The sequence below is a fragment of the Rhynchophorus ferrugineus genome, unplaced genomic scaffold, assembly GCF_030347505.1.
Source record: "Rhynchophorus ferrugineus isolate W39M unplaced genomic scaffold, kcgeb_rfMv2 rfM8, whole genome shotgun sequence".
Taxonomy (NCBI): Eukaryota; Metazoa; Arthropoda; class Insecta; order Coleoptera; family Curculionidae; genus Rhynchophorus; species Rhynchophorus ferrugineus.
The window spans coordinates 36,715,103-36,727,549 of NW_027472587.1; the positions used below are offsets into that span (position 1 = coordinate 36,715,103).

At 28.0% G+C, this 12,447-nt stretch overlaps 1 protein-coding gene across 2 annotated transcripts in view; it reads left to right on the forward strand.

The window, feature by feature from the left end:
• Positions 1–6,461: 6,461 nt before the first annotated feature.
• Sema1a (Semaphorin 1a) overlaps positions 6,462–12,447 on the forward strand; it is a 713,484-nt gene continuing 707,498 nt past the window's right edge. For both annotated transcript variants that reach the window (XM_076412071.1, XM_076412072.1), the window contains exon 1: positions 6,462–6,704. In XM_076412071.1, coding sequence (XP_076268186.1) covers positions 6,602–6,704 — 103 coding nt within the window. In that variant the 5' untranslated portion in view covers positions 6,462–6,601. The remainder of the gene's footprint in view (positions 6,705–12,447) is intronic.

Consider the following 12,447-nt stretch of genomic DNA (forward strand, 5'->3'; position numbering starts at 1 on the left):
GGAAGCCTAATTTGAAGGCTAGCTGATCCTCTCTAAGCAAGGTTTTATATCGCTAAAATGTTTTCGAAATAAAAGCAAATTTAATAGTGGTAATTTCAGTACAATTCTTTTCTTACAAAGATAAAAAATATTTGATTAACAAAAAAATTGAGCCTTGACTTCAAAAAATAAATAAGGAACTCACTGAAAAACACTACATAAATACAGTAGTTAAAATAAAATTGTAAATAGGTAAATAGTTTTAGGTAGGTATTAAGCTAAAGTGTGTGTATATAGTAGAATATAAAATACGTGTAGTGCATAGGTTAAATAAGTTTTTTGTTTATTTTTATTTAGTTAATATAACGATTTTTATGTACATATTTTATTGATTTTTATTTACATATTTTTGAAGTCGGTTCAATTTTTTTAAAAATTATTTTATTTTCTCTTTTTAGTGTTTATTGAATTTCTTTATTCTTTCTAGTGTTTAGTTTCTAGTTTTCTTTTAGTGTTTATTCAAGTAAAAGTAATTAAGTACAAGTATAGCCCGTACGAGGAAAAATAGGAATAAGGAAACAATGATTGAAATTAAAGAACATGTGTGGCCCTGGGTTCCGCTACCTATTCTAGGTTATTTGACAAATGTTCCAATCAAACTAGAACAAAAAAAGTTGCTGCCCTGTTAGGAATCGAATCCGCAACCTCCACGTGTGAGCTCGACGTTCTAACCACTACACCATATAATCAGTTGCCTACCTACAATGTTTCTACGATGGATCATATGATATGGTTAGTGCTTAAAAAGCAAACTGACATGACTATACTGAACTAACTCGGATTAACACCAGTTCAGCAAGCACTGAGAAGTCTGATGGGCCTGTAGTCAGATGGAGATGATTTTGCTCCTTTCTTGGGAATAACCGCTAAGCAGTTTTAATTTAATAAATTTAATTAGATAGATAAAAGATCAATTGAAAAGTCCCCGGCCTACCATAGTGACACACATTTTTTGCAATATTAGTTTTTTTTGTTCAACATAATTCAAATCATTTTGTGGATTTTTTAATGTTTTCGTTTGTGAAAACCTCTTTTTGGTGTCCACTGCGTTCACCGTCTTCGGTGCTCATTTCACCACGTCTAAACTTAGCATGCCAATTCTTGATGCTTGATTTTCGTGGGGCGGTCCGGAAACTCGGCATCAAGCCAAGTTTTTGCTTCAACTGTGTTTTTCCCTTCAAAAATCAATATTTTATCAACATGCGAAATTCCTTTCTATCCATTTTTTTTTCACAATAACAAAAGTTGCCTCACTCAAAATGCTATATTTCACAAACTAATGATCCGACAGCTGTCAAATTTATACACGTATTTTTTGAGTGTTAGGGCTAACTACAAAACACGTGGATTTAATTCCAGTAGCGCCATCTATGTGTCAGGCCGGGGACTTTTCAATTGATCTGTTATTACATTGGCAGCGAACCTTCATAACAACAAAATAAAACACGGCAAATATCGGGGTTTTCATAACACGCCAGTTTTTCTATCGCCCCTAACGAAATAACGAACACACCCTTAAATATAAAAACATATAAATATCTGCCGATAAAGTTGTCCCTTCCCCATCCGCAATCTCCTCCCGATACGTCATCGCGGCTGGCGCACATTCCTAGCGTTTGTTTTTTCTTTAAAAACGCAATATTTCATCCAATTTCATCTGGGTCTCTGAACCGCAACGTGGCTGCAAAAAAGCTGTGTGTGTGTGTGTTGTTTTTTTCCTGCTACAAATCCATCCACGTGCAGGAGGGAGATTCGACACAGGAATGGATCTTTTATAGTACATAAAATAGGTTGTTTCCGATGCTTTTTGTGCTTGGTCGTTCTTTCGGTTAAAATATTGTCAAAGCTCATATTATTCTATATATCATCAGATATCCATTAGTGTGTATCACAGGTAAATCCTTTTAGCATCCTTAATGAAAAGTACCGTACGTTTTTTAGATAATAACAATTATATTTTCATGACGTATATTTAATTTTTTTGATCATTATACATATAAGGTCGTCACGTTTATGGTCAACCATAAAAATTAATATTTCATATATTCATCATTTTCTTTAACTTCTTTCTATCCTATGTATAACAATACTTTATAGTCATGAATATAAGTTATAAAATGTGGAAGGGCTTTGAAAATAAATACTAGTGTTGGGAACTATCGTCTGAAATCGACTATCGACTGTTTAGTAATTGACTACTTTTTACTATCGACTGTTTGAGTCGCTGTTTTTGGTTCGAATGATTTTGTTACTATTTACTATCATCTGTTTCAGTCGTGTACCTTTAGTTACTATTTTTGGTTCTACTAGTTTCATTCGACTGATTTCTAATGTTCTGGATCTGTCGTCCTACACACGACTTTGACAAAAATGTACCCAATTTATGCATGCATAGAATTATATGTAATAGTTTTATAATTTTTTGGTAGTTTGCCTATAAATAACAATATATTGTATATTAATATAGCAGCATTTTGGAACGATATATTTCACGATTGTTAAGGTAATAGGATAAAAAGATTAAATTTGAATGATAAATAGTAAAATAATTTTGACTGTTTTTATGGCAATAGTTGGTAATATTTCGATTACTCTCTCGAGTTTTGTTAAAAAATAATTCAGCTCTATAATAAATAAAGCATTTACTTTAGTTAAAAAAGCTCTAGTAGGTATTATGCGATCATTCTTAACTATGTCATGAATTAGTTTTTTTTTTCTATGATTAGGTATATGTTTAATTTTTATTTAGTACTTATGGTTATTGTACATTTATAATTTTTAGATTTTGTTTAAGCTCTATTGTATTGTCTATATTTATTATAGTATATTATTTGAAAATAACAATTAATATATTAAAATACGATAAAATATTTGGCGGGTATTATTCCATTCCATAGAAAAATTCCATTCCTTTTTACAGATCCACAGAACATTCGAATATAAGAGTAAATCTACTTCGTTTAAAATAAAAAAATTTTGGTTGGATATTAATAGTATTCAGTAATTATTATTAGTTATCTTATTAAACTTTATTTAGATAATTTATATTAAATAACTCAATTTTCTTCAAAAAATATCTTAGGTAATATAATATAATGAACCCATATTAGCCTTTATTGTTATGTAATAAATCATATTATACTGAATTAGGCCAAACTACATTAATATAAACAATTATCCTAAGTGCAATTGTGGATACACGTTTCTACAAATTATCAGTTATAATGGAGAACGTTATTAATACATATCTCGAGATGCATTTTAGCGATGGAATGTCTACTTAACAGTACATCACATATTAACTAAACTACAACTTTTAATATACATTTTGAGTTATATAAACCATATTAGACAATATATAAATTATTAGGATATGAGTGGGCTTCCAGGAAATATGTTATTTCTAATAATTTATTCTCAAGATAAGAAAAGTAGTTTGTATATTTTTCTCAAAAAAAAAAATGTTTCTTTTGAATAATGTTTGGACAAAATTAGTATAATAATGTCATTGGATAGTTTATTATATCGATAGCGTTCAGAAAGTAACGTTTACACTAAAAACTTAACGTTAAACAATGTATGATATTTTAAAATATTTTAGTTGATGTGATTTTTGTCTCTGTAGTGATCTAAACTTAGATACTTATCTAGCAAAGTCCACTGACTGTTACTCTCTAATGAAATAAAAGTTAGTAGCACATGTCTTGTTGCGAATCTCTCATTGTGATTGTTCCTATAGTATTTGGGTGTATCTATAACATTTATCAGGACTTTTTCGTAATAATTGTTCATATTTTAACATATTTTTTACATTAAAATTACAAAAAATAAAGTGCCTAATTGTGTGTTACTGTTTTAAACACATTCATTCATAATATACATTCATTAATATGAATGTATATTATATACATTTATTAAACATACATATATAATATGTAATGGACTGGACCTACTGCTTAACATGGGCTTCGAACCACTCTCCTCGGCATTAAGCCTACCGACTGATGAGTGACCGACTTAGAAATCATCAAATCAGACATGTGTATGAATAGAGTGTAAATTCATGTTATTTGGTTATTAAAAAGAGTTTGTATATAAAAATGTTTTATGTGCATTTCAAGAGTTATTCATGATTTAAATATATTCAAAATTATTCCAATAGTTCTAAACAGTACTAAAAATTTTATTTCTTCGGTTGGAATTAGTGGAAGCTACGAAGAATTTGTTTTTAATTTATTACGTAAACCATTTTTCTTGTATATTTTATACGCATATTCAAAGGGTTATTAATAACTTAAATATAGGTAATGTTTAGCCAATAAGTTGTACATTTAAGCTAAATCTCCTCTCTTCGTTTTACTATAAGAATAAGTTACATATCATAAGTAAATAGTAAGTATATCACGACACACGTAAATAGTATAGTAAGTAAATCACGACTTTTATATCAAATACGTACATGTGAAATTAGTATTAAAAGAAAGAATTTTGTATTAAAAATAATATCCGCGTTGATATTTAAATACAATTTTTTCCTTAAGTACAAAATATAAAATTTTCTAGCTTCATTAAATCATTTGAAACATTGGAACTGTCCTATAATGAAACGGTTTAAATTAAAATTAAAGATCGTAAATGAGTTCTGTTTAATTTACATTTTTACCTTTCTGACAAACAATAAAACTTTAATTTCTTTTGTTGGGATTAGTGGAAACTAAGAAAAATCTATTTTACGTGCATATTCAAATCGTTTTTGATTACTTATATGTATGTATATATATATATATATATATATATATATATATATATATATATATATATATATATATATATATATATATATATATGTTTCGTTGTTTATTATTATGACATAAAGACAAAAATAATAAGTACTTATATATGATGCTTCGTAATTTTTGCAGTTATTTTTTATATTTTAAAGTTTTCTTTATTTCAACAAGGGTTATCTGGACTGGACCTACTGTTGAACATGAGGTCGAACCACGGTCCTCGGCATTTAGCCTACCGACTGACGAGTGGCCGACTTAGAAATCATTCCAGAATACATCCAGTCTTACCCAGCCAGGTTACTGGCGTGACTGGGACCATTTTCCTTGTCGGATTTTGCACTCTTGCCTAGAACAATTACAACTATTATATAATCATGCGACTATCGCAACAGTAGATGGACGGTCCTGTCGTCTTTACCACTATGCCAACAAAGCCGGCTTGTTGCCCTTCTGAAAATGATCTTACTCAGGATACTTTTGTTATAATCTTCAGTGACGTAGTACTTTAAACTTATTAATACTTTGTTGATTATTAAACTTATTAAAATTATTAATGAAAATTAGGTTTAATTATATTATGTATATAATGGTATTTACAAAGTCTTGAGATAGTTTTGATGTATTTTGATAATAGTGACTTTTAGTATATACCGAAATTTTAGTAATATTTACATATCATTTTGAAATTATTCTTTTAAGTATATTATTCGAGAAACATGATTAACTTTATAAATTCAGTAAACTTGTAGTTGGTGTTTAGATCCACCAGGATATCTATCGATGAGATATATTAATCTGCCGCGATACTTTTAAACATACAATCTCCATTTTCAAAGGATATTAACTTTTGATTGAGTAAATGAATCTTTCAAACGCGCTATTGTATGGCTTCATTGAAGAAATATTGGGATATGCGACTATAAAAGTTAATATTTATGATTGGTGTAGAAAATTGTTTTATACAAATGTTTATGTGCATTAATTAGTATATTTTTAATCAAATAATGTACGATAAATAATTAAACAATAATTAGTGATTAAGCAGAAAATATGCTAGCAAAAAAACCGTTCTAAACGAAATCTAATAATTAAATCACTACCATATAAAATCAAAACAGTCATGGGGCAATCGACTAGTCCTATGACCCCAATTCGTATCAACCGCCAACCCTTTGTCCGCTCTCTCATAACCCCATATATTCCCATCTCGCCCCCCCTCCCCCTTTGGTCTAGAAAAAATATCAGTCACCCCCGCCGAACACATGCAAATCATTTCTTTTCAGTCCGATGCATTTCTACTTACTTCTCTTTTTCTCCGTTGCAGATCGCCGGCGCCACCGTCGACCCACAGTGGAGGGGATAGTCAGCTGGTAGCGGCGTCGCGACGGCGTGTCTTCCAGTCGACGTCAGGCGTTTGTTTGTTCTTGGTCGACGTCACGGCCGCCTCGATATTTCGTAACGTTTGACCGTCAGCGATTACCGGTAGCGACGGCTTCTTTATTTCGTTATTTTATTTATTCGTCGATACTTATTCGCGGCCCCATTGAGGCAGAGCGAAATTGGTGACTTGTGCTTGGTTTTATTTTGAGTTTTTCGCGGTTACCGACAGTGTTTTTTTTATTTGGTGTGTTTTGTGACCATAGAGCGCGAGATTTACATACACGAAAGTGTCGGCGGATCGCCAACGAGTAATCGTGTGTGTTTACCTTTATTTATCGCTGGTACTTGACATGTTTTTGGGATAGGAGGACGCAAACGAACAGGGAAACAGTATGAGGGGCCTTTTGGTTGTCGCTTTGGCGATGTGCGTAGCGTTGCAGAGATGTTGGGGTGCCTGGCAGGAGAACGTCAGGCCCAAGATGTATGTCCAATTAGGTAAGTGAACAACAACTTCATTCCCGTTTTATTAAAATTTAACGCCCCCCCCCCCCTGTTCTGGGACCACATGGCCCATAATTCACGCCAGAATGCTTTACGTAATTTATTAAAAACCCATTCTTCATAGTTTCCATTAATCCTAACGAAATGAATTAAAGTTTTATTATTCGAAAGAAAGGGAATAATGTAAATTCATTTATGATTATTAATTTTAATTAAAACCGTTTCATTCTAGGACACCTCCAACGTTTAAAGAGCTTTGATGAAGTTACGAACTTTTATATACTTTATTTTATAAAAATATAAGATAATTTTATTTAAATGTCTAATGATATTATTTTTATTGCAAATCTGTATTTTTAAGAGTATTTTATCATATATACTCATTTGATATAAAGCTAGTGATTTACAGTCATGATGTGTAATTAGTTCTTGTATAAAGAAGAGAGAATGTTTAGTTTATTTACAACTATAGGAAGAACATTACGTATGTTTAGTTATCAATAACAATTTGAATATGCATGTAAAATATACAAGAAAAGTGGTTTACGTAATTTATTAAAAAGCCTTTCTTCATAGTTTCCATTAATCCTAACGAAATGAATTAAAGTTTTATTATTCGAAAGAAAGGGAATAATGTAAATTCATTTATGATTATTAATTTTAATTAAAACCGTTTCATTCTAGGACACCTCCAACGTTTAAAGAGCTTTGATGAAGTTACGAACTTTTATATACTTTATTTTATAAAAATATAAGATAATTTTATTTAAATGTCTAATGATATTATTTTTATTGCAAATCTGTATTTTTAAGAGTATTTTATCACATATACTCATTTGATATTGAGCTATTGATATAAAGCTAGTGATTTACAGTCATGATGTGTAATTAGTTCTTGTATAAAGAAGAGAGAATGTTTAGTTTATTTACAACTATAGGAAGAACATTACGTATGTTTAGTTATCAATAACAATTTGAATATGCATGTAAAATATACAAGAAAAGTGGTTTACGTAATTTATTAAAAAGCCTTTCTTCATAGTTTCCATTAATCCTAACGAAATGAATTAAAGTTTTATTATTCGAAAGAAAGGGAATAATGTAAATTCATTTATGATTATTAATTTTAATTAAAACCGTTTCATTCTAGGACACCTCCAACGTTTAAAGAGCTTTGATGAAGTTACGAACTTTTATATACTTTATTTTATAAAAATATAAGATAATTTTATTTAAATGTCTAATGATATTATTTTTATTGCAAATCTGTATTTTTAAGAGTATTTTATCACATATACTCATTTGATATTGAGCTATTGATATAAAGCTAGTGATTTACAGTCATGATGTGTAATTAGTTCTTGTATAAAGAAGAGAGAATGTTTAGTTTATTTACAACTATAGGAAGAACATTACGTATGTTTAGTTATCAATAACAATTTGAATATGCATGTAAAATATACAAGAAAAGTGGTTTACGTAATTTATTAAAAAGCCTTTCTTCATAGTTTCCATTAATCCTAACGAAATGAATTAAAGTTTTATTATTCGAAAGAAAGGGAATCATGTAAATTCATTTATGATTATTAATTTTAATTAAAACCGTTTCATTCTAGGACAGTTCCAACGTTTAAAGAGCTTTGATGAAGTTACGAACTTTTATATACTTTATTTTATAAAAATATAAGATAATTTTATTTAAATGTCTAATGATATTATTTTTATTGCAAATCTGTATTTTTAAGAGTATTTTATCATATATACTCATTTGATATAAAGCTAGTGATTTACAGTCATGATCTGTAATTAGTTCTTGTATAAAGAACATAAAATGTTTAGTTTATTTACAACTATAGGAAGAACATTACGTATGTTTAGTTATCAATAACAATTTGAATATGCATGTAAAATATACAAGAAAAGTGGTTTACGTAATTTATTAAAAAGCCTTTCTTCATAGTTTCCATTAATCCTAACGAAATGAATTAAAGTTTTATTATTCGAAAGAAAGGGAATAATGTAAATTCATTTATGATTATTAATTTTAATTAAAACCGTTTCATTCTAGGACACCTCCAACGTTTAAAGAGCTTTGATGAAGTTACGAACTTTTATATACTTTATTTTATAAAAATATAAGATAATTTTATTTAAATGTCTAATGATATTATTTTTATTGCAAATCTGTATTTTTAAGAGTATTTTATCACATATACTCATTTGATATTGAGCTATTGATATAAAGCTAGTGATTTACAGTCATGATGTGTAATTAGTTCTTGTATAAAGAAGAGAGAATGTTTAGTTTATTTACAACTATAGGAAGAACATTACGTATGTTTAGTTATCAATAACAATTTGAATATGCATGTAAAATATACAAGAAAAGTGGTTTACGTAATTTATTAAAAAGCCTTTCTTCATAGTTTCCATTAATCCTAACGAAATGAATTAAAGTTTTATTATTCGAAAGAAAGGGAATAATGTAAATTCATTTATGATTATTAATTTTAATTAAAACCGTTTCATTCTAGGACACCTCCAACGTTTAAAGAGCTTTGATGAAGTTACGAACTTTTATATACTTTATTTTATAAAAATATAAGATAATTTTATTTAAATGTCTAATGATATTATTTTTATTGCAAATCTGTATTTTTAAGAGTATTTTATCACATATACTCATTTGATATTGAGCTATTGATATAAAGCTAGTGATTTACAGTCATGATGTGTAATTAGTTCTTGTATAAAGAAGAGAGAATGTTTAGTTTATTTACAACTATAGGAAGAACATTACGTATGTTTAGTTATCAATAACAATTTGAATATGCATGTAAAATATACAAGAAAAGTGGTTTACGTAATTTATTAAAAAGCCTTTCTTCATAGTTTCCATTAATCCTAACGAAATGAATTAAAGTTTTATTATTCGAAAGAAAGGGAATAATGTAAATTCATTTATGATTATTAATTTTAATTAAAACCGTTTCATTCTAGGACACCTCCAACGTTTAAAGAGCTTTGATGAAGTTACGAACTTTTATATACTTTATTTTATAAAAATATAAGATAATTTTATTTAAATGTCTAATGATATTATTTTTATTGCAAATCTGTATTTTTAAGAGTATTTTATCACATATACTCATTTGATATAAAGCTAGTGATTTACAGTCATGATGTGTAATTAGTTCTTGTATAAAGAAGAGAGAATGTTTAGTTTATTTACAACTATAGGAAGAACATTACGTATGTTTAGTTATCAATAACAATTTGAATATGCATGTAAAATATACAAGAAAAGTGGTTTACGTAATTTATTAAAAAGCCTTTATTTTTTATTCAACAATTCAATTCAATTCAATTGTTTTATTATTCAACAGAAAGGGAAAATTGTAAATTATATAGAATTCATTTATGATTATTAATTTTAATTAAAACCGTTTCATTCTAGGACAGTTCCAACGTTTAAAGAGCTTTGATGAAGTTACGAACTTTTATATATTCTATTGTATAAAAATAAAAGAAGACAATTTTATTTAAAGGTCTAATGATATTATTTTTATTACAAAACTGTATTTTTAACAGTATTTCATCACATATACTCTTTAATATAAAGCTACTGATTTACAGTCATGATGTGTAACTAGTTCTTTTATAAAGAAGAGAGAATGTTTAGTTTATTTACAACTATAGGAAGAACATTACTAATATTTAGTTATCAATAACAATTTGAATATGCGTGTCAAATATACAAGAAATATGGTTTACGTAATTTATTAAAAAAACCATTCTTCATAGTTTCAATTACGAAAGGAATTAAACTTTAATTATTCGACAGAAAGGGAAAATTGTAAATTATATAAAACCCATTTATGATTATTAATTTTAATTAAAACTGTTTGATTCTAGGACAGTCCTATTGTTTAAAGAGCTTTGATGAAGTTACAAAATTGTATATTTTCTGTTTTATAAAAAGTGAAGAAGACAAATTTAATTGAAGGTCCAATGATATTATTTTTATTACAAAACTATATTTAAAGCTAGTGATTTACAGTCATGGTATGTCTAGTTCTTGCTGTAAAGAGAAAAGAAAATGTGTAGTTTACTTACAACTATAGGAAGAACATTACATATATTTAAGTTGTCAATAATAATTTGAATATGCGTGTAAAATAGATTCTTCCTAGTTTCCACTAATCCCAAGAAAAGAAATTAATGTTCTATTGTTTGTCAGAAAGGTAAAAATGTAAATCAAATAGAACTCATTTATGATCTTTAATTTTAATTTAAACCGTTTCATTGTAGGACAGTTCCAATGTTTCAGATGATTTATTGAAGCTAGAAAATTTTATATTTTGTACTAAAGGAAGAAATTGTAAAGGAAGTATTTGATATAAAAGTCGTGATTTACTCTCATGATATGTAAGTAATTCTTATAGTAAAACGAAGAGAGAAGGTTTAGCTTAAACGTACAACTTATTGGATAAACATTACCTATATTTAAGTTATTAATAACCCTTTGAAAAATAGTTTACGTAATACATTAAAAACAAATTATTCGTAGTTTCCACTAATTCCAACCGAAGGAATTAAATTTTTAGTACTATTTAGAACTATTGGAATAATTGTGAATATATTTAAATCATGAATAACTCTTGAAATGCACATAAAACATTTTTATATACGAACTCTTTTTAATAACCAAATAACATGAATTTACACTCTATTCATACACATGTCTGTTCATCTAGACAGAGTGTTATAGTATCGTAAAACCAGTCATAAAAGGTCAATAAGTCCCGCGCTTCAAACTTTTAATTTCTTCGAGTTTTGTTGTGATTTAATGGTATTCTTAAAGGGATTTTAAAGTCGTCTAACACACTTATTACGTTTTAATGAAATTGTTTAAGCATGAGATAAATTAGTACCAAATAATGCGAGTGGATTTTTAAGAAAAATATTGTCTCTATTATCTTAAGAATATTTTGACGGTTTATTCACCTCCAAATAATTTTATCGTTGGTTTTGTAATGTCGTTATGAAACCCGATAGCCGACGCTATAATTGGGCTAGAGTTAAAATCTTATATAGTGGCGTTGAAATGAACCTACGTAAAAAGATACAGTAGGGGGTCTCTGTTGCAAGTGGGACTGTGTAACAATACACTAGGCCCACTGAACTTTATAACACATCTCTTAACTAGCATCTCGTTCGTATTTTGTGTATGAAAAAAAAATTTTTATAAAAAATATATTGTAACTTATATGAATAATAATAGTAAAGTCATTGTTCATTGATAAATATTTTTACTACGTCATATACTGAAACAGTTTTGGAATTGATATTTGATATTTCGTTGATTTTTTTGAAACGGTCTAACATACATTATTGATAAGTAGCTAATAATATATAAAATAATGGTAGATTTATATTTATTATAAACAGGAAGTTTATATCATACGTTATTCCATTCATTTCTTTCTAAGAAAAATATTTTATCATTTGCAGTCGGCAGTTAATTGATTAATTTTATTTTAATGAGCGGTCAAAAATATAATTATGTAGCTTGATAGGACGTTAGAATTTGATATATTATAGTAGCTTTATTGCTACTTATTAGTGAATGTATATTATCTGTTACCATCTGTGAATATATCTGTATGACCATACAGCCTACAGAAAAAGACATTTGGAAGTACCAGTGTGACTATGTAAAATAGTTTATTTATAT